We start from the raw sequence: 22,590 nt of genomic DNA, 5'->3' as shown, positions 1-22,590 counted from the left end.
TAACAGATAAAAATGACTCAACAAAAAATACCTTACTTTCAGATGGTTGAAGATTTCTTTCTCTCTTCCTTTAAATTTTGGCTTTTTGAGGGACAAGGTTTCTTTGACTGTCCTAGAACTCTCCATGTAGACCAGGCTGGTCTTAAACTCAGAGATCTGCCTGCCTTGCCTTCTGAATGCTGGGATTAAAGGAATGCACCACTAAAGATTTATTTTATGTGCATTGGTGTTTGACTGCACGTATGTCTGTATGAGGGAGTATGGAATTACAGGTATAAACTGACATGTGGGTGTGGGAATTGAACCCATGTCCTCTGGAAGAGCCATCAGATAACTGCTGAGTCATCTCACTAGAACCCTCCAAATAAGGTTTTTCTTAAATACCAAAATAGGTGAAGAGATGGCTCATCAATTAAGACCACTTACTGCTCTTGCAACAGACCCATGTTCTGTTTCCAGAAGCAATATGGTAGCTCACAATCACTTGTAATTTCAGGTCAGTGCAACCTGATGCCCTCCTCTGATGTCTACAGGTACCAGGTACACACATGGTATACACAGACACATGCAGACAAAACATAAATACAGATAAACCTTTAAAATAAAAGTATGTTGGGTTGGATGTTTAGAGGAGTGCTTGACAAGGGCAAGGCCCTGGGTTGTCTTGCGTGTAAATGTACACACAAGCCAGTCTCTTAACACTATAAGCTTTTCTGTGGTTCAGACTAGTTTAGAAAGCTAGGAGTTGCATATTTTATCCACGTCAGCTGAACCTTTAAAATTGTACCTCATTTCCAGTGTCACGTGTATTAACATGTGATATGCTTAGATGTATTATTTATATTGGTAATAACAAAACTTTCCTAGCATGGACGAAAGCACATCTTTAGTTCCATCACGATAGGTACTGGAGTTCTAAGTCTAGCACTAGGGTGGCAAGGGAGGCAGCTAAGTTTCAGGCCACCCTGGACTATAAGGTGAGAGCCTGTTTCAAAGAGCCAGCAACAACGAGGAAGTGCACTCTGCTCTTAGCAAGTTATATCTATTTATCCACATTCTGTAATGAGCAGTGAGGAGTATAAAGTAGAAAACAGGCACCGTGAAGATTTAGACAATTAAGGTAAGCACGGAATGACTTTTAATACACCAGACAATGTTAATAAGACACAAGTCAAACAGACAAGTGCAAATGTGTTTCAGACCAAAGTTAATAGGAAAACAAGTGAGACATTTCCCTCCTTTTGGAGGGCAGCATCTACTAGCCAAATATTGTTAGTCAAATGGCTATTCACAGGTAAAATGTATTTTGTGGAAAACTTGGAATAGTCAGAAGTCATTCTGGTATTTTTAAACAGCTATGTACAGTATTACCAAGATCAGTTTATATACACAAATATTGAAGAGAAACTGGGCAAAACATTTAAAAATAGGCTAACCATACAACCAAGTACAAGACTTGACAGGAGGAAGGAAACATGTTTTAAAGACAGGGGACATTATAAGAAAAATTTACAAAACCAGTAATAATTATACTACATTAATACAGCATTCAAACAGGGAGGGGTAGGTGCACTTTTTCAATGCAGTAGCTTCAAAGTCCAAAGAAAAAGATGCGAAGCTGCTTTTCATGAAGAGCAGCTATATATTTCACATAATTGTTCTGAAAGAAAGCCTATTAACAACAATGATTGTTTAATGCTAGTTTTACAGCAAGAGGAAACTAAAATAGCAGCAAATTCACAAGGCAAGGCCTCCACAGAATGACCATCCCATGGCGCACACGATGCCTAAAGTGCTCCCAGTTGGATATACAAGTGTAATTCACATAGAAAAAAGAAACGCAAGACTGACACAGGTACATTGGAGGCAGAGGAGTACTGAGTCTCTGAGCATTTCCCTTTTTGAAGGGAGAGGATGTTCGCAGTAAAGCCCTTGAGTCCTTTCTAGAGGTCACAACCAGGAAAGACACCTTTCACCACACTGCAACAGTGAATGAGAAGCAGCACACCACCACAGTGGCGCACCCCGCAAAGGGGGCTGGAACATCCAACAGTGACCCACATCCTACATGAAACAGACGGGAGATGAGACAAAAGCCTGACAGAGCCAAGTCAGAATACAGCTCTCAACTGTAATTCTCAAAGTCACAGAAGGCGTTACGTTTTAGGAAAACTACTGATACCAATGGGCAAGTAATCACGAAGTGGGCTCTAGCAGTGATTCCAACCTAGCTTCCTCTTGTCACAGTTTTTTCCTTTGAGTGGGGAAGGGCTGGGGAATGTGAGCAGTTCAGTATATAGTAAGGCTGACAGAGCGGTTCATTTTCTTTCCAATAAGTCGAGAAGTTCTATTACTCTGGGTGGTGGATCTAGTGGCCATCCGATCTGTGAAGAGTGCCCGTTCCTCAGCTGCAACTTTGGCTGCCATTTGGGCTTTCTTGAGTTCTCTACAAAAATAAGAAGGAAGCAAGACTTTAATTTACCTACTGCATTAATTCTATGGAAAGAGTCTAAGAAGCCAAATACAAACTCAAACATTGTGCTGGCTAGTTTTATGTCAATTTGAAACAAACTATAGAGTCATCACAAACTAGGAGCCTCAATTGAGAAAATGCCTCTACAAGGTCAGGCTGCAGGCAAACCTGTTTCTATTTATTTATTTATTTATTTATTTTTTTGTTCCTCGAGACAGGGTTTCTCTGTGGAGCCCTGGCTGTCCTGGAACTCACTCTGTAGACCAGGCTGGCCTCGAACTCAGAAATCCACCTGCCTGCGCCTCCCAAGTGCTGGGATTAAAGGCATGGGCCACCACTGCTAGGTGCAAACCTGTTTCCCAATCAGTGATTGGAGTGGGAGGGGCCAACCCATTGTGGGCGATAACTCTTGATGCATTATAATGGTATATGACACACCTGGAGCTGGTGAAAAGATTCATCAGCGATAACACCTGCCACCAAGCCTGACAACCTGAGTTTGATGGCCAGAATTCATACCAGAATTTCTAAGATCAAAACATGGCATGTGCACATACACCCAAAAAATAAATGAAATGTAAGTTGAAAAGATAAACAAAACAGGAATGAGAAGATGGGTAAAGTGCTTGCTGCCCAAGTATGAGGACCCCCAGCACCCAACCAGGAAGTAGGGTGGGGGTTGAGGATTTAGCTTAGTAGTAGAGCCATAGATATGGTCTTCAGCTATGAGGGTGAGATGCAGTATAGGTATGCCTGTAATCTTAAGAGTTGGGAAGCAAACAAGAAACGCTAAGGGCTTGTCCAGACAGCCAATCTAGCTGAACTGGCAAGCTCCAGGCTCAATGAGAGACCCTTATCTAGAAAACTGGTATCGTGGTGTACACATTTGATCACAGAGTCAGAGGCAGGCAGTTCTCTGAGGCCAGCCTGGTCTACACAGAGAATCCTTGTGTTAAAGAAGAAATAGGAATGTTAAGGTGGAGAAAAGAAGATATCTGATATTCACCCTCAGTTCCTGTACAGATGCATATACATATGCACACCATGCAATTTTGATCAACTATCTTTGCAAGCAGCTTTCTGAAACTGCCAAGTCCCTCAGATCAAATAAAAGAATCATTACAAGTTGGTGAGTTGGTTAGCAAGGATTAGCAAGCAAGACACTTGTCACACAAGTCTACAGACTAAATTCAATCCCTGGAGAAGCCCAGATAGCAGAATGAGAAAACAGGCTTCTAAACGGTATCATCTGACCTCCATGTATGCAGTGACATATGCCCCTCCTACAATAATACATTACCAATAAAAAATCATGTAGCCACATAATTGCCATTTAATTCACTGTTTTGTAAAACAGGCTGAAAAAATGCTTTAACATTAATTTTGGTGAGACCCTGAGAGAAATGTTACAGATTGATTTCGGTTCTACCATGATTTAGAGCTTAAAGATAATGGCCACTTGTAAGCAAACACATTTTTAAATCATATTTTTGCTTTGATTTTGCCTTAAAAGTAATGAAAAGTAAATATAGAGCATCACATATCCCAGGCAACAAGAGCTGTACTACAGAGCCTTCTTACATTTGTGCAAGTGCATAGAGACCAGAGGTCAACATCAGATGTCTTCCTCAACTGACATCCACCTTATTTTTTTAATACTCAAAATCTTTGGTTTTGCAACATAAAACTTTAAAAAAAAATCTTTATGGGTATAAGTGATTGTTTTATATGCATGGATGTCTGTGCATCATTTGTGTGTCAAGGAAGCTAGAAGAGGGCAATGGATTCCCTGGAATTAAACTTAAGACAGTTGTGAGACTTGATGTGGGTGCTGGGAATTGAACCTCAGTCCTCTCGGGAAGGGCAGCCAATACTCATAATTGCTGGGTCATCTCTCCAGCTCGCCACACTATTATTTTTAAGATAGTATCTCTGACTAAATTTGGAACATCATGATTCAGCTGAGCTGGTAGGAACCTACCTATTTCTGCCTTGCCAGTGCTGAAATTATAGACACAAGCCTCTGTGCCCAGTGTTTACAGTGGGCTGGGGATCCAATCTCAGGTCCTAATGTATGTGTGGCATATCTCACCTCCTGAGCACTGCCTCACTTTGATTCTCTCACACAAAATTACAAAGTCTGACAAAACCCTAAATGAAAATCTGAGAATCAGTGAGAAAGGTAGAGTAAAATCAACAACAATAATAAAATCCTCCTTACTTCTGCAAAAGAGAATTTTTGAATTTTTCAGCATTCAATTCTATTCGTAACTGCTCTGCGCTCTTTCTAGATGCAGACAACAACACTGAATGCTTCACCAGCTCCATTGCTGAAGGCCTTCTCTCTGGGTCAGGATGAATCATGACCTAAAAAACAAAAGCAAAGTAATGCTTACAAACTAGAGCAACATATGATGACATACTCCTCTAATCCCAGCACTCTGGAGGCAGAGCCCAGCCTGGTCTATAGAGCAAGCTCGCAGAACAGCCAGAGCTACATAGAGAACCTGTCTAAGAAAAGGAAAAAAACTAAAACAAAGAAACAAAAAACCTCCTTAGTATAATACTGAGGTTTAGTTAATAAAGCACTTCCCATGTACAATACTCACTCTCAGCAACTCTGTCACCTCCTGGGAAAGCACTTGTGGGATCCGAGGTAACCGACCCTGCCGGATCTCGTGCCACTGCTCTCCATTTCTGGGAAGGGGTTCAGCACCAGCAGCACATACGACTGTGAGAGCAAGAGCAAAAATATCTGCTTTCGGTAGATGGCTATAGTTCTGTAAAATTTAAAAGAGAAAAAAATTAAGATATGAGCTAAAATAAGATTGCACACCATGATGGTTTCTGTAATACACTTTTGAATGCCACATTTAAGCATCTATTCAGAAAATATGCTGCTAAATCTAGGAAGATGATGAAACTACAAATAATATATAGTAGGAGGGGTTGAATATAGACTTATAATGTCCTCTTAGGTCTGCTTAGGATGCTATTTTCTAGTTCTATCCTTTTCCCTGCACTGTGGAGAGCTCTCAATGCCATTTCAAGAATACTGGCAAGAGCTTGACACTGGGCTAGGGAAGAGAGTAAAGCTCAAGATCTTCATCATGTTTTTTTAAGATTTATTTATTTATTTATTATATGTGAGTAAACTGCAGCTGTCTTCAGACACACCAGAAGAGGGCGCCAGATCTCATCACAGATGGTTGTGAGCCACCATGTGGTTGCTGGGATTTGAACTCAGGACCTCTTTTAATTCGGTTATTTCATTTTTTTGGAGTCAACTTCTTGAGTACTTTGTATATTCTGGATATTAGCCCTCTATCAGATGTAGGGTGTCTTAGTATTTTACTGCTGTGAAGAAATAATCATGACAAGACAACTTGTAGACATTTAATTAGGGCTAGCTTACAAATTCAGAGGTTCCGTCCATTATGATCAAGGTAGGAGCATGCATGGTACAGGAAGAGAGTTATACATCTTCATCTGAAGGCTGCTAGAAGACTGGCTATCCGGTGGTTAGGAGAAGGGTCTTAAAGCCCAAGCCCAGTGACACACTTCCTCCAACAAGGCCACACCTCCATCGCATCACTCCCTGTGCCAACCATATTCAAACTACCACATTCTACTCCCTGCCCCTCATAGGCTTGTTCAAACACATAAGTCTATGGGGGCCATACCTAGCCATAGCATAATAACAAATACATTTAGACCAACTTCCAAAGTACTCATAGTCTATAGCAGTCTCAACAACGTTAAAAGTCCAAAGTCTCTTCTGAGATCCATCCACTTAACTGTAATTCCCAAATTAAAACCGGAAACCAGCTGGGCAGACTCCAAACTCTGCACTGTCATGTCTGATGTTAAAGTAGTCTTCAGATCATTCCTTTCTCATCTTTGTTAACTACAACAAAGTTCTTTCTCCTGAGCTGATTCCATTCCCTCTTAGCAGCTTTCCTCAGCAGGTATTCGACAGCTCTGGCATCTTGAACATCTCAGAGTCTCTAAGGCAACTTCAACATTACAACTTCTTGTTCCAATGTCTGGGATCTTCTGGGCTCCACCAAAGGGCTTGCATCACTTCTCTAGCTCTGCCCTCTGTAGCACTCTAGGCTCTGGTAGACTCCATTCCACTGTTGCTGTTCTTGGTTGATCATCCCATGGTACTGGCATCTCCAACACAATGGGATCTTCCACTGCAACTAGGCTTCACCAATAGCCTCTCTCATAGGCTCTCTTCATGGTGCCAAGCCTTAACTCCTTTGCATGATCCCTTCAGTCCTGGGACATCAACTGAAACTGAGGTTGCACCTTCACCAATGGCCTTCCATAGCCTCTCACACTGCCAAGCCTCAGGTGTTCTTCATGACCCTTTCATGCCTTCAAAACCAGTACAGCCTGGGTAGTTATTATACATTAACAAGCAGAGCTGCAGTGTGAGGTACAACCTTGGCTATATCTGGAACACAGCTTCTTAGTGCTCTCAGAAAACACTTGCCAGAAAATTTCACCTCAGTGATGCTGGTCTCTCCTAAATCACCAACAATTTCTTAGCTTCAGCTAACCAGCATCAATTACCCCAGTAGTCCCTTTTAGTTTTCACTCTAAAGCCACATGGTCACATGGCCAAAGCTGCCGTGCTCTGATGCTTGCTAGGGCTGGAAAATGGCCCACCCCCCTTTATTCTGTTACTAGCTTTCTGCAGATACTTATAGCCAACCATTGGACTGAGGGTAGGGACCCCCATATAAGAGTTAGAGGAAGGATTGAAGGAGAAGGGGATGTCAACACCATAGGAAGAACAACAGTATTAACTCAGACTTCCCAGAGCTCCCAGAGACTAAGCCACCAACTAAAGATCATACATGGACTGGTCCTTGGCCCTGGGCATACATGTAGCAGAGGACTGTCTTTTCTAGCCTCAGTGGAGATGCGCCTAATGCTGTAGAAACTTGATGCCCCAGAGAAGGGGAATGCTAGCAGGAGTGAGGTGGGGATGGGTAAGAGAGTACCCTCTCAGATGCAAAGGAGAGGGGGGATGGGGTGAAAAACTTGGGAGGAGGAACTGGGAAAGGGGAGAACATTTAGAAATGTAAATAAAATAATTTAATAATAAAAAATAGATCTACAAACAAATGCAGCTTTATCAGTTGCCCATGACATTGGGAAGCAAGCCTCTAGCCTTTGGGGATGCATATGTTCAATAAGGCAGACCAATGTGCATGGAGAGAAGAGCAAGGAAACTACATTAGACTTTATGTGACACACGTCATAATTTACCTTTCGTTTCAATAGTAGATACAACATTTTCACATTGTTCTCTATGTATACATAATCATTCTTACAAAAAAACTTCTTGAACTAAAAATTCTAGGTCAATGGAAATGTGATTTATTTATTTATTTATTTATTTAATTTATTTTAAAGATTTACTTCTTTTGCCGGGCAGTGGTGGCCCATGCCTTTAATCCCAGCACTTGGGAGGCAGAGGCAGGTGGATTTCTGAGTTTGAGGCCAGTCTGGTATACAGAGTGAGTTCCAGGACAGCCAGGGATACACAGAGGAACCCTGTCTCAAAAAAACAAAAACAAAACCAACCAAACAAAAAAGCTTTACTTCTTTTTATGTGCATTGCTGTTCTGTGCACAGGGCTAGATCCTCTGGAACTGGAGGTACAGACAGTTGTGAGCTGCCACATGGGTGCTGGGAACTGAACCGAGGGTCTCTCAAAGAGCAGTCAGTGCTCTTAAATACTGAACCATCTCTCCAGCTGGAAATGTGATTTTTTTAAAATATCAATATAGTGACAATTTGGTCTCTAGAAAGACTATACAAGAGCTGGTGAGATGGCTCAGTGGGTAAGAGCACCCGACTGCTCTTCCAAAGGTCCAGAGTTCAAATCCCAGCAACCACATGGTGGCTTACAACCATCTGTAATGAGATCTGATGCCCTCTTCTGGTGTGTCTGAAGACAGCTACAGTGAACTTACATATAATAAACAAAGAAATCTTTAAAAAAAAAAAAGAGAAAGGCTATACAACTTTGAAGTTCAACTAGTAATGACTGGAACAACTTCAGTGCCATCAGACTCCCTCACAGATAGGTTTCAACTTTCTACTTTTAGTCTACTTAATTTTCAACATATTAGAATTCAGTCTTCTGTCAACTGATATGAAGCAAATCCAAGGAAGAAGAAATTACCTCTTGTAAAACTTCATTTGCTAGAAAACGACTATCACCTTCTTCAACTTGAGGACTAGAGATTCTTGTTACATGCCCAAGATCACCTAGAGGTATTAGAAAAGTACAGTAGTTCAGTTAGTAGACAATTTATCTAACATGCAAAGCCCTGGCTTGATATCTATAACCACATAAATTAACCATGGCAACACATGCCTGTAATCCTATGATTCAAGGTAGAGGCAGGGGAATTCTCAGCTTTTTGGGCTACACAACAAGCTCAAGGAAGCAGACCTGGGATATATGTATACCCAGGATACATGAAATCCTGTCTCAAAGTATATAAACAGGGGCTAGAGAGATGATGGCTCACAGACAAGAACATTTGATGCTCTTGCTAAGGACCTAAGTTCTGTTCCCAGCATCCACACAGTAGCTCACAACTACTTGTTACTGAGTCCCTGGGGATCTGATGCTTTTCCTGGCCTCTTTGGGTGCCAAGCATCCAGTGGTGCATTTATAAGAGGCTAACACTCAAAAGGGTATTATGGAAATGTCTCAGTGGATAAAATGCTTGCCTCACAAAAATAAGGACCAGAGTTCATATCCCTAGAACCTATGTAAAAACCAACACAGGAACACATGTCTACAAACCCAGGACAACGTCTAGATGGGAGCTAGAGACAGAAAAATCCCAGAGTTCACAGGCTACCACCCTGGTATCCAAAGCAGTACACAACAAACAAAAAAGAACCCACATTGGAACAAGGCGCAATGAGAACTAACACTCAACCTGTCCACTAACATCCACACATGCTACGGCACAGTCTTTCCCACCACACCCACACCCTTAATTTTAACAGTTACCCTAATAGTTAAACAAAATAGTTTTACCTATTTTAAACATAACTTTATTGGATATCCAGTCATCTTCATCTCCTTCCTCAGAGACAGCATTTGGGATTGAGGTTCGAGATATAAAAATATTACCTGTTGGATAAAAATAACTATATTTAACAAACAAGGCTGAAGTAGAAACTCTAGTTCTTTGGAAAATTAGTTATGTTAAATGATGTTTTGCTGGGCACACAAGTAAAGGGATGTCTTGCTAAAGCAAAAACATGAAAGAATGTTTTGATATAACATGTAGAAGTACCTGTGATGAAGAAGTATAAATATGACCAGGAGTATAAATATGGCAGTGGGAGACTGGCGATGACACTTGTGTATCGGTTCCTATATAGCGTTGTTGAGCTCAACTTGTGATAACACTGCCATTGAGAGAAACTCACCAAGAGCTGCTTGTGAGCTGGGTGGTGGTGGTACACGCCTTTAATCCCAGCACTCGGGAGGCAGAGGCAGGCGAATTTCTGAGTTCGAGGCCGGCCTGGTCTATAGAGTGAGTTCCAGGACAGCCAGGGCTATACAGAGAAACCCTATCTCGAAAAACCACAAAAAAAAAAAAAAAAAAAAAAAAAAAAAACCTGCTGTGTGTGAGGTTCCTGGGTAGCTTGCTGCTTCTGTGGCCTTGCCTCAGGCCAGCTGGCATTCATGCCTGGTGTCTGCCTGCTGAAAGGACTGGACTTTAGCTGCTAGTTCATGCCTGGACTCTGCCTGCCTAGAGGACTGGTCTACAGCTGTTGAGTCATAGTTGGTGTTTGCTACAGGACTGAATTGCTAAAAAAGAAGATCAAGCTTGCCTCCCAAAGAACTGTTGCTGTACAGGTCGACTTCCCCCATATCCTAATAGCTTTTCTCTTCCACTACTTTTTGTTTAAAGATTTATTTATTTATATATGTGAATACATTGTGGTTGTCTTCAGACACACCAGAAGAGGGCATCAGATCCCATTACAGATGATTGTGAGCCACCAGGTGATTGCTGGGAATTGAACTCAATGCTCTTAACCACTGAGCCATCTCTCCAGCTCCTCTTCCACTACTTCTGCTAGGTGGTGGGCTAGAGGAGAGGTTGAACCCTTATTAAAAGTAGGTTGTAAAACATTTATGCCTATACAAGGCCAAATATAAAAGAAAGCCATCCATCCATCCATCCATCCATAAATCTTAAAAAAAAAGGGGGGGGGGCCCACTGGAGAGATAACTCAGCAGTTAAGAGCACCAACTGTTCTTCCAAAGGTCCTAAACACATGGTGGCTCACAACCATCTGTAATGGGATCCGATGCCCTTTTCTGATGTGTCTAAAGACAGCTACAGTGTACATCATATACAATAAATAGATAGATAGATAGATAGATAGATAGATGATCATCCATAAGGCTGGTGAGATGACTCCAAAAGTAAAGGGCACTTGCTGCCAAGCCTGATAATCTGAGTACAATCCCCAGAAGCCACATGACGAAAGGAGAAAACCAACTATTGCCAGGTTGTAAAAATTATCGACATGCTGGGTGGCGGCGGCACAGCCTTTAATTCTAGTATTTGAAAGACAGAAGAAGCGGACCTCTGAGTTAGAGACCAGTCTGGGATACAGAGTGAGTTCTAGGACACAGAGAAACATTGTCTCAAAAAAACAAAACAAAACAAACAAACAAAAAACCCCAAAACAAAACAACAAATTCTTAAAGTCTTACAAAATGCAGACTATTACATTCTATACTAATCTTAGTGAGAATAACAACTTCAAGGGGTAAAGGCCAGGCTATATGCCCCAGGAACGCTGTTTTTGTTTTCAGGGTAGTTTCTCTTTGTTGCAAGATATTTGATCACAGTGTGAACCCTGATATTGTGTTATTTTCTTTTGGTTTTTTTTTTGAGACAGGGTTTCTCTGTGTAGCCCTGGCTGTCCTGGAACTCACTCTGTAGACCACCCTGGCCTCGAACTCAGAAATTCGCCTGCCTCTGCCTCCCAAGTGCTGAGATGAAAGGCGTGCGCCACCATGCCTGGCCCTGTGTTATTTTCTTAAAGACAAAAACAAGCCAACCCCTGTCTTCTAGTTGTGGTGTGGCTAAGTCCTTAGCATACACCTTTAATTGTAATATCAACATGCCCTTAGCATACATCTTTAATTCCAAACAATGACATTAAAGCTACTTTGTATAAGAAAGCACCCATGTTTGAATGTGATGTCTAACTGAGTGGCAGACAAAGTGACAAATCAGAGAAAGATTGGACAAAAAAGAATATGCCCAACTCTCCAAAAAGAGAGAAAAGGGAAGCTATTTAAGAGAGTATAGTGCAGAGGGGCTGGAGAGATGGCTCAGTGGAGAGCACCGACTGCTCTTCCCAAGGTCCCAGCAACCACATGGTGGCTCACAACCATCGGTAATGAGATCTGACTCCCTCTTCTGGTGCATCTGAAGACAGCTACAGTGTACTTAGATATAATAATAAATAAATCTTTAAAAAGAGAGAGAGAGAGTAGTGCAAAAAGGAGCAAGAGAGAGCAATTTTACTGGGACAGTCTTACAGAGACAGGTTGCAGAAAAAGAACAAGCTAGATACAGGTGAAGACAGAACAAGCCAGAGAATGAGCACAAGACAGAAGATTAAAACAGATTGCTGGGCTGGAGAGTTGGCTCAGAGGTTAAGAGCACTGACTGCTCTTCCAGAGGTCCTGAGTTCAATTCCCAGCAACCACATGGTGGCTCACAACCATCTGAAATGAGATCTGATGCTCTCTTCTGGTGTGTCTGAAGACAACTATGGTGTACTCCTACACATAAACAAACAAACAAACAAATAAAAGAACAGATTGCCAAAGTTAGTATGAGGCCAAACACAGCAGTTCAGGAGAGGCAGAGAGAGAGGTGCCAGCTTGCATCAGAGTCTGAGCCAGAACAGTTAATTCTATAACTCGCCAGAGATCGAAAAGAACTAACTAGGAAGGGTGAGCTTACTCAGCATCAAGTCTCAGAGGCAAAAACATTCTAGGCCTAGATAAGATTGTATAGAGTTTAGAGGCTTCCAGGACTAGGACTAGGATAGCAGACAGAAGCAGTAAGCCTCAGAAACAACAATTACATCAGGAAAAGAAAAGTTACTTTTACAGTACCGGGGCTTGCTTTGTTGTTTTATAGACCAGGCTGGCCTCATAGTCACACATCCACCTGCTTCTGGCTCATGAGTGCTAGAATTGAGAGTGTACACCATACCCAGGTAATCAACTAGTTAGCTTTGTTGTTGTGTTGGTGGTTAGTTTTTGTTTTTAAATAAGAAAAGCACCTTGCCTGCTAGAATTAGTTTGAATTCATTAACTCTTCTAACTTTAGGAAGCATACAGAAAGCAGAAGGTAAAAAATACAAGAAAGCCACCAGTTAAACACAGAAGTTTATCTGTAGGAGTAAGTCTACCATTTTTAAGAAGTAGAGGGGCTGGAGAAATGGCTCAGCAGTTTTAAGCACTGGCTGTTCTTCCAGAGGACCAGAGTTCAACTCCCAGCACCCACATGGCAGCTCACAGCTGCCTGTGCCTCCAGTTTCAGGGCTTCTGACATCCTCACACAGCCATACACCATACACGTAGGCAAAACACCAATGAGCATAAGATATTAAAGAAAAGAAAAAGTAGCAGGATAAAACCTGAAAAGGGTAATGATATAACCAGATTACAGCATGGTCCTGAAATAGATACCAATGTAAACAGACCAACTATGAAAGACTTGGGCCAGTGTCAGAGTGGTCTAATCATAAAACCCTAGCAAGAAAGTAAGATACTTTCACAACGCTTTCCCATTGCTACAATGAAGTACTTCATTTCCTATATCCAGATCTCAACAACACAGCCAAAGCACCTGTAATACTTACTAGGTTTTATATCCATGTGAACCAAAGACATTGAATGTATGTATCTCAAGCCCCGGCCAACTTGCAAAAGGAGATCCTTCAGCTCTACTTCAGTCAAGTAGCTCATGACTCTGTAGTTCTCACTTATAGCATCAGCTAAACTCCCACCTAATAGAGACAGCAAAAATTAACATTTGATTTTCTCTTCTCTCTCTACGCAACAACTGCAATTCTGCACCCTGAAAATTATATTTATTAGAATCTCTTGGTTCAACTTTCTTGGGATATCAACTTTTATTTATTGTTTTAGTATGAAGTATATTTGCAATTATAGAAAATACAAAATGTCAGGCCTGGTGATTAGGCACATAATTCCAGCTTTTGAGAGGCTAAGGTAGGAGTTTGAGCCCAGCTTTGGCTACATATTGAGTTTAAGGTTAGCTAGCCCAGACAACTTACTAAGCCACAGTCTCAAAATTTAAGGGCAGGATGCAATGCTGGCTGAGCATGTAGAGATCCTAGGTTCAATTCTCAGCACTGGGGGGAAACACAATTTACATTTTCTTTTAACCCATCAACCTCAGCAACCAACTTTTGTTCACTTTCTCAGAATAAATTGTCAGTTTCTTATTCTGGGGAGTAAGGGTGGATAGGCCGAATGTACATTTGTTAAGTGAAATGGGGGGAACTCCTGAGAGTAGAACAAGAACCAGACCATTTTACACAAATCTTTAATCCCAGCATTCTGGAGGTAGGGGCTGGCAGATATCGGAGTTTAAGGCCAGCCTGATCTACACAGCAAGTTATAGATCAGACAGAGCTACACAGCAAGACCCTGTCTCTAAATAAGAAACTAATTTAAACCAGGAAAGGGTCTTTACTACCCATTAGCCATGAAACAAAAAACAAACCTTTACTATCAAGTGTTTCTAAACCTTACATTTCTTTTTTTCTTTTCTTTTCTTTTCTCTTCTTTTTGGAAATAGGGTCTCTATGTAGCTCTGGTTGGCCACAAACTCAAAAGATCTGTCTATCTCTGACTCCAAAGTACTGAAATTAAAGAGTGTACCACAACAACCAGCTGTTTCTTTAAAAAAAAATTATATTTTTATAAATATATGAGCTTATGTGCCTGTATAAGTGAATGCACATCTGGAAGGCAGAAAAGGGTGTTGGTGTCTCTCCACCTATCCCTTTGAGGCAAGATCTCTCCTAGAACCCAGAAATTATTCACATTTTCTCTGCTATCCTGCAAAGCAGAAGCCCCAGTGACTCTCCTGTCTTTGTTTCCCCGGGACTTGGGGCTCAGAGGCATATTCAGGAAGCCTAGCTTGTTGCAGACAGCCTGGAATTTGTACTCTAGTGCTTGTTATTGCCAGCAAGTACTCTAAACTACTGAGCCATCTTCATGGCCTCCTAAACCATAATTTTCTCTATCTTTATGGAAACAACTTAAAAATAAAACAACCTATTATGTATTAAAAAGGTATGTTTAACCTGGATGTAGTGGTTCATGCCTAAGCAGGCAGATCTCTGTGAGTTGTCTATAGAGCAAGTTCCATGACAGCCAGGGCTACCAAAGTGAAACCCTGTCTTGAATAACAAAATACAAAACAAATCAAAACAAAAGAGTAGCTTGTAATAAAAGAAGATTCCTATAACGATCGGAATTCAGAACTTCTGGTAAAGGGTTAATGAAAAAGGAAGGTGAAAGACTTGTGAAAAGCTATACAAAGCTGGCCTTTATTTTCCTATTTTGTTTAAACTGAGGTAGAAGCGCATATAGACAATTTTAAAAAACATGTAAAATTTACTTGTTAAACATGTAACATGTGTTAAACATGTAACATGTAAATGTTACTATAGTAACATGTAAAACTTAACTACTCTAAGCCAGAGAAGTAAGTCTTTGTTTTCTTAGGGCTCCTGTGACTAGTGGACATGCAGTGACTACCTTTCTGTTTCTGAGTTGCCTGGATAGAGGCTCAAGTAGAAGATGGTGTCAGATATACAATGTGTTGTCAAAATTTTACCATTAAAGTGTATTATATAAAACAAAACAAAAACAAAAAACCATAACTTACTACACAGTGGTTAGAATAGATTTGGCCCTCATAGACTCATGTGTCTGAATGCTTGGACCACTGGAAATACTATTAGGAGGTGTCCTTGTTAGAGGAAATGTGTCACTGTGTGGGTAGGCTTTGAGGGCCTATGAACAAGCTCCGCCCAGTGGGGGAGAACCTCCTCCTGGCTGCTGCCAAGATGTAGAATTCTCAGGCTGGTTAGATGGCTCAGTGGGTAAGAGCACTGACTGCTCTCCTGAAGGTCCTGAGTTCAAATCCCAGCAACCACGTGGTGGCTCACAACTACCAGTAATGAGATCTGACACCCTCTTCAGATGTGTCTGAAGACAGCTACAGTGTACTTATTTCTAATAATAAATAAATCTTTGGGCCTGAGCGAGCAGAGGCATATACATATACATAAAATAAATAAATAAATCTTTAAGATGTCGAATTCTCTGCTCTTCTGCCACCATGTCTGGCTACACACTGCCATGTTTCCCACCAAGATCACTGAACCTCTCAAACTGTCTCAGTTAAATGTTTTCTTTCACAAGAGTTACCTTTACCTTGGTCATGGTGTCTCTTCACAGCAATAAAACTCTAAGATACTTACTTAAGTATTAATGAACTATAGCATTAACTAGACTGGACCGATGGTGGGATTATTGCAGGATTTCAGAATGTCTTCAAGAAATGGCTAAATTTAAACAAATGGACTCATTGTCCTTTCATGAGCAACTAACACCAATGTTCTAACAGAAAGAGAAACCTAAATAAGGTAAGTATTCATTGAAAACATATTTGTTATGATTTGAATGTGTTTCCCAAAGTTCAATTTTTAGAAACTGGGTGCTAGTAAAAGATAAACAAGGTTGGACCTTCAAGAATGGTTTAATGTTAAATTAAGTCTGGCCTAGTGGAACAAGCCTGGAAGACTTGAGATGGAATATAAGATCAAGGCCTGCCTTGCCTAGAGTGTGAGCAAGGCCAACCCTGGACAACTGCTTAGTAAAACCAGTCACAAAACAAAATACAAAAAAGAACTGAAGAGATATATAGTTCAGTGGTAGGGCACTTGAGAGCATTCAAAAGGCTCCCAGTTCAATTCCTAGTACCACAAAGAAAAAGATTATCACCATGAGATTTGCCATCGAAAATACAGAGTGCCATCCAGGACCACACAGTAAAACCTGCAATCCACATGAAAATATACAGCATGATTGACCATCTCAGATGTTGATACCATGTTCTTAGACTTCCTAGCCTCCAAAACAAACCAAATCAATTTATTATATCATTGCTGATCTCTTTGCATTCTTGCCAAACTAAAGATAAGACTAAGACAATCTTTCCTGTGTGCCCATAAACTATACTACATGGTAGGGAATACCAAAATATACACAGCAAGGCAACCAGTATTCAGTCTTCCCAGGGAGCTCAACATTGAGTGAAAGGCATAAACCCAATTAACAGGTTCTATTACTGAGGTATGAAGATGTCACAGAAGGAATAAGGCTTCCAACTCAAAACTCATGTTGCCAGGGCTACATAGTAAAACTATCTTAAAAATACTAATAAGGATACTGAAGAGATGATTCAGCGGTTAAAAGAATTGGCTGGTCTTCCAGGGGTCCTGAGTTCAATTCCCAGCAACCACATGCCATCTCACAAATGTCTGCAACTCCAGCTCCAGGGAATCTGACACCCTCAAACACCAGTGCACATAAAAATACATTTTTTAAGAGCTGGGCATGGTAGTGCACTCCTTTTTCTTTTTCTTTTTTTTTGGGGGTGGGGGTTGGGGGGGCGCACACCTTTAATCCCAGCACTCAGGAGGCATCGGCAGGCAGATTTCTGAGTTCGAGGCCAGCCTGGTCTACAAAGTGAGTTCCAGGACAGCCAGGGCTATACAGAGAAACCCTGTCTCAAAAATAAATAAATAAATAAATAAATAAATAAATAAATAAATAAAATATAACTTAAGAAATCTCAATGTACACACACACAAAGAGAGAGCAAGGGATGTATCCTAACACATGAGGAACTGCCGCCCCCCCTCCAAAAGAAAAACTTAAGATTGTAATAAATATTCCCATGGTGCTTACCATTACAGTATTCGTTCTGTATAAGCATGTGGTCATCCTCTGCCCAGGCAGAGAAATAGCGAACGACGTGGGGGTGCTGTCCAAGCACAGCGTGAGCATACACTTCTCTCAAAGCATTCTGCCTAGGAAAACAATGTAAATAAGATGTTAAATCATTTCTACTCAGGAATAGTCAATTTATCTGATAACCATAAAGTAAGCCTAGCCTTTTTAAACTATCACTATGCTAAAAGGTGACTTAAGAGAATTAAGAATTATGCAAACTGGCATGGTGGTACACACTTTAAACCTACCATAAGGGAAACTGAGGCAGAAGAATGGGAATTCAAAATCGTCAGTGAGCTCACCTAGGCTAGTCTGAGCTACACAAAACCATTAGGATGCTGAAGAGATGGCCTAGCAGTTAAAAGCAATGGACTTCCAGAGGTCCTGAGTTCAACTCCTAGCAACTACATGGTAGCTCACAACTATCTGTATTGGGATCCAACGCCCTCTTCTGGTGTGTCTGAAGACAGCTACAGTGTACTCATATACATAAAATAAACCTTTAAAAATAAATAAATAAAAGCATTAGGTATTTGGTTACCCAAAACCTTAATGTTTATTAATAACAAAGGGGATAAAGAGCAAAAACCAAAAGTGTTTAATACATACTCATCAACAGAGCCAGCCAATGGTTTTTTTGATCGTTTAATGGCATAAATGCATCCATCTAACCTCTTCACACATTTAAACACAGAACCAAATTCTCCAGAACCAATTTTCTCCAGCTCATGAAATTCAGTTGTATACCGTGACTTCATGTTGCTTTCAGTAATTGTAATTCTCTGTAAAAGAAGAGTATCCATGTATAATACAAAGATATGAAACTTGGAAATATCATTCTACCTTAGGTTCTGCAGTTTATTTAACATGCAAACATATATTAACTTTTAAATAATAAAAAGTTATTTACTTTGGCAGGTCTTGTTTCATCTTCAAACTCATAATCACTGGCTTCCATGTCTTCAGAGGAACTGAAAAAAATGTGGGTTTTTACCAAAACATCAACTTGAGACCTTACCTACTAACTACAGAGTGAAGGGCATTTTTAATGGATACAAACAAAAGAGAAAGCATCTTATTTTGTAACCCTAAAAAAAAAAATCTAACTCAAATGATAGAAAAAAAAAAGTCCCTACTGAGTGAGTTAAGCTCACTAACTAGACTGGCATCACACAGACAAAAATTAAAGCATTAGAAATGAAGTCTCACCCTGTCTCGAAAAACTAAAAAGAAAAAAGAAGGGAAAAAAAAAAAAAGAAATGAAGTCTCGGGCCACCAAAATAGCTCAGAACAATGGTTCTCAATATTAGATACTCACATTATAAAGCATAACAGAAACAAAATTACAGTTACACTTACAGTTATAGCAAGGAAATAACTCTAGTTGAGGGGTCAAAGGGTCAAGGCATTAGGAAGGTTCCGAAGCACTGGCTCCAAAGGTATGAGCTGTAGCTACCTCTTCTCTTGCCACCTGAGCTCAACAACTCTCTCCCATTAGTTGACACCATAAACCTGACAAGAAATCTAGGCTTTTTTTTTTTTTTAAAGATTTGTGTAAAGCGTTTTGTGGGTATCAAAGTCACATGCATGCCTAGTGCCTGAATAATCAGAAGGGTCAATGGAGCCCCTGGAACTAGAGGTACAGCCATTTGTGAGTTGCCACATAGGTGCTGAGAACTAAACCCCAAGAACAAGAGCTCAACACCTAAGCCGCCTAAGCCACTTCTCCAGGCATAGGAATCACCAATTCTTATTCTTTCCCTTTCTCAGACCACTTCTTTCCTGTAACTGATTATCTGTCTCCTGAGAGCTAAGTGCTAATGTAAGAAAAACTTTCAGAGTGAAGACATTCATGCCATTCAGTAGAAACCTAATTGTGTGCCAGGCATGGTGGCACTCGCCTTTAATCCCAGCACTTGGGAGGCAGAGGCAGGTGGATTTCTGAGTTTGAAAGTCTAGTCTACAAAGTGAGTTCCAGGCCAGCCAGGGCTATACAGAGAAACCCTGTCTTGAAAAAGCAAAAAAAAAAAAAAAAAAAAAAAGAAAGACAGACAGACAGACACCTAATTGTGATAGTATATACCTTAGGTGTGCAGAGGAACCAAACTATACTTACTCATTAAAATACGCTCTCTTTCTCCCACGACACCGTCCTGAGGAATGGAGCAGTACAGGATCCGGAGTAAAGGGGTTAATATTCACTTGGGGAGTTTGCCGTGTATCGAATTCTCTTTTTCCTGACTTTTCTGTGTCCATGAATAGAGAACTACCCCGGAGTTTAACAGAGCCGGAATCAATAACTCGCGCTTTGGAAAGCAAACTCTAGGAAAGGGAAATACAATCTTCAGGACCCAGTCTTCTGGAGTCTTCTCTATATAACCTCCAACTTGCCTTCCTAAGTGGCCAAGTATGTAGCCCAAAGCAGCACATTGTGAATGAAGCTCTGCACTAGAACCCATGCAGGGAGAGGTTCCGTTACCCGACTTGGGGAAAGAAAAGAACAAGGGAGGGGGCAACACACAAGCCTTAGTTATACTTCAAGTAAAACCAATGGCGGCTGACTTAGGAGTCAGGTTGAATACTAACTACTTATCTGCAAAAGATAGCAAAGTAAAAACCCGTAGCTAATCCTAAAATGGACCTTTTGCAGTGACTACACAAAAAGTTCTTATCAGTAGCTAAAAATTAACAGGCTCTTTTAACATTCTAAAAATAAAAACACTCACTCTCATAAAAAAAAAATCCCCACCTCCACCTCAAGTAGGCTTTTGCAGGCCACCTCCCTGGACTCCTCCCCTTACTAAGGGGGATGGTGCCCTGGGCCTGTCCGCCTATAAAATTAGCAAAGCACAAAAGCACCTGGATGTTCGAGATTTAAGACTAAAGTTGCATGGAAATCAATAGATTCCCTTTAAAAGGCTTATGTCGAGGGGCATGGTAGGGCGCCTTTAGTTCCAGCACTCGGGAGGCAGAGACAGGAGGATCTCTGAGTTCCTAGTTCCTACAAAGTAGGTTCCAGAACAGCCAAGGTTACACAGAGAAACGTTCTCTCAAAAAAGGGGGGCTTATTTCCCGTGTTAAACTTACAGGTACCATGCCTGTCTTTATTTTGGAAATTGTCTACTCTTAATGTTTTTGTGACTTCTCAAGTATTACCATGACAGTATGCATATTCACCGGCTATTCCAAACGGGTTCTGAACACACTCTGCTTTAAGACACATTAGTTTTGACACACAGACCAACAAAACGGCAGGGGAAACTCCAGAATAAACACAAAGCTTCCGTAATACTAAATCCCGAAAGACAATCAAAAGCAACCTGGAATATCCATGAGTTCACGACGGTAAACACAGAGACTCAAAAGGACGCGCAGAATCTCTAATGCCATATCACATGGAACCACAAGTCCAGGGGGTTGGAACAAACCCTTTAATAAACCTAACTCCTTCCATCCGTGCCCCCCAAATTACAGGCCCGGACACCGGATTTAACAGGCACCATATGGCTCGGAGTGTCAGGTGGCCAGCAGCAATCCGGCACCCTGGCACACCGGACCACCGAGACCCAATACTCAACCACCTGGACAGCGGGGACCAGGCCCTTTGTAAAGTGGAGTAGTTACAGACCAGGCCCATTGTTCAGTTACATAATCTTAACCGACAACTTCTAGGCAGAGCCAAAAAGGGGGGCTGCCAACTTTTTTTTTTTTTTTGAGTGGCGGCGCAGGACAGCGAGCGGGGTGCGGCGGGGCGGTTATGTAACCGAACCCGGGCAGTGGCGCGCAGGGCTGCAGCGCCGCGGCCTTTTTTTTTAAAGGCCCTGGAGCCGGCTCCTCCGCCCCCTCCATTACCTTGGGAGTGTGCGGCGTGTCGAACAGGCGCAGCTTGCGGAAGGTCTTGTGCGGAGGGGTGCTCGGGTAGTCGGGCTGCGGCGAGCAGGGGTCGTCCATGGCTCGCGGAGCCCCGCAACCCTGCGGGGAGGCATCCCCTGGGCCGCCGCAGCGCACTGGCGAGAACGGGCTGCTCAGAAAGTAGGCGGTCGAAGGTGATTTGACGGGCGACGAGGAGCCGAAACCCTCCTCCTCCCAAGAGTCGCCCTCGGCGCCTCCACCCGCCGCTTGCGCGCCTCCGCCGCCGCCCTGCAGCAGCAAGTCGTCCTCCAGCTCTCCCGGGCTGCTGGGCTCCGCGCCGGGCGAGCGACGGCGGCGCTCGGCCTCGGCCTCGGCAGGGCTGCGTGCAGAAGGCAGGGGCGAATCCGGTTCCTGGAAGGCCGAGTCCTCCCCCGTACTGTGGCCGCTGCCTTCCTCCTCCTCCTCCTCCTCTTCCTCACAGTCGCTGCCCGGCGAGAAGATGAGCTTCTGCCGCAGACTGTAAGCGGCTCCTACGCGGCGGGTGGGCGGCGGCTGCTGTCGGCTCAGGAAGCTCATTTCCCGGCTGCAGTCACGGCGGAGCACGGGAGAACACAGGACCGGCGAGCAGAGGCCGGCGGCGTCCAGGTCGCGGCTGGCACAGGGGGCGGGTCCGCCACGTGCGATCGGGCGCGCCGGGCTGAGGCTGCAGCGGGCCTGCGCGGCGGCAACTCCGAGGCCCGTCAAGCTCACGACGGGGCGACGGCGACGGCTGCGGCGCGGGATGTCCAGCGGAGACTGGCCGGTCCAGTGCTGGCGAAAGGCTCCGCAAGTTCGTCCGCAAGTTCGGGTTCCGCGGCTTCCCGCGACCGTTAACCACGTGAGGGCCCAGCCCACCAATCCCCGCCCAGCCCCGGTTTGAAAAAACAGGGAGGGCGCGACGTAGCCCACGGGGGAGGAACCAGCTACGCGATTTTGGCGGGAACTCGCTGACTCCGCCCCACAGCCTAGGCGCGCCGCCAGTCGTGGGCGGGTCGCGGCATCCCGGGCCAATGAGTGGGCCTGGATTGCACAGAACCCCACCCAGAGTCTATGTTTAGAGGACCGGAGCCTGCCG

General features: G+C 42.7%; 1 protein-coding gene across 2 annotated transcripts; it reads right to left on the bottom strand.

The window, feature by feature from the left end:
- Window positions 1-1,102: 1,102 nt before the first annotated feature.
- Window positions 1,103-22,343, bottom strand: Wee1 (WEE 1 homolog 1 (S. pombe)). 2 transcript variants are annotated; one of them, NM_009516.3, is made up of 11 exons: window positions 21,477-22,343; window positions 19,741-19,946; window positions 18,535-18,595; window positions 18,234-18,406; window positions 17,580-17,701; window positions 13,427-13,573; window positions 9,552-9,647; window positions 8,679-8,764; window positions 5,083-5,253; window positions 4,695-4,840; window positions 1,103-2,446 (listed from the first exon to the last, which is right to left on the bottom strand). In NM_009516.3, exons 1-11 carry the CDS (start codon window positions 22,050-22,052, stop codon window positions 2,290-2,292), a joined length of 1,941 nt encoding a protein of 646 aa, NP_033542.2. In that variant the 5' UTR covers window positions 22,053-22,343; the 3' UTR covers window positions 1,103-2,289. The 2 variants fall into 2 exon arrangements, with proteins under 2 accessions (NP_033542.2, NP_001341987.1); NM_001355058.1 differs by lacking the exon at window positions 13,427-13,573.
- Between the last annotated feature and the right edge of the window lie 247 nt (window positions 22,344-22,590).

This window comes from Mus musculus, chromosome 7, assembly GCF_000001635.26.
Source record: "Mus musculus strain C57BL/6J chromosome 7, GRCm38.p6 C57BL/6J".
Taxonomy (NCBI): Eukaryota; Metazoa; Chordata; class Mammalia; order Rodentia; family Muridae; genus Mus; species Mus musculus.
The sequence above is the reverse complement of the archived record's forward strand: the minus strand, read 5'-3'. Positions and strand labels throughout refer to the sequence as shown.

What these genes read in the sequence shown, in the direction of transcription:
- Wee1 (NM_009516.3), bottom strand. Translation starts at nt 22,052, where the DNA reads ATGAGCTTCCTGAGCCGACAGCAGCCGCCGCCCACCCGCCGCGTAGGA. An exon ending in TTGGCTGGCTCTGTTGATGA is followed by an intron (nt 17,702 to 18,233) that starts GTATGTATTAAA and finishes TTGTTTTCCTAG; the next exon opens with GCAGAATGCTTTGAGAGAAG. An exon ending in TAAAGTTATGTTTAAAATAG is followed by an intron (nt 8,765 to 9,551) that starts GTAAAACTATTT and finishes TAATACCTCTAG; the next exon opens with GTGATCTTGGGCATGTAACA.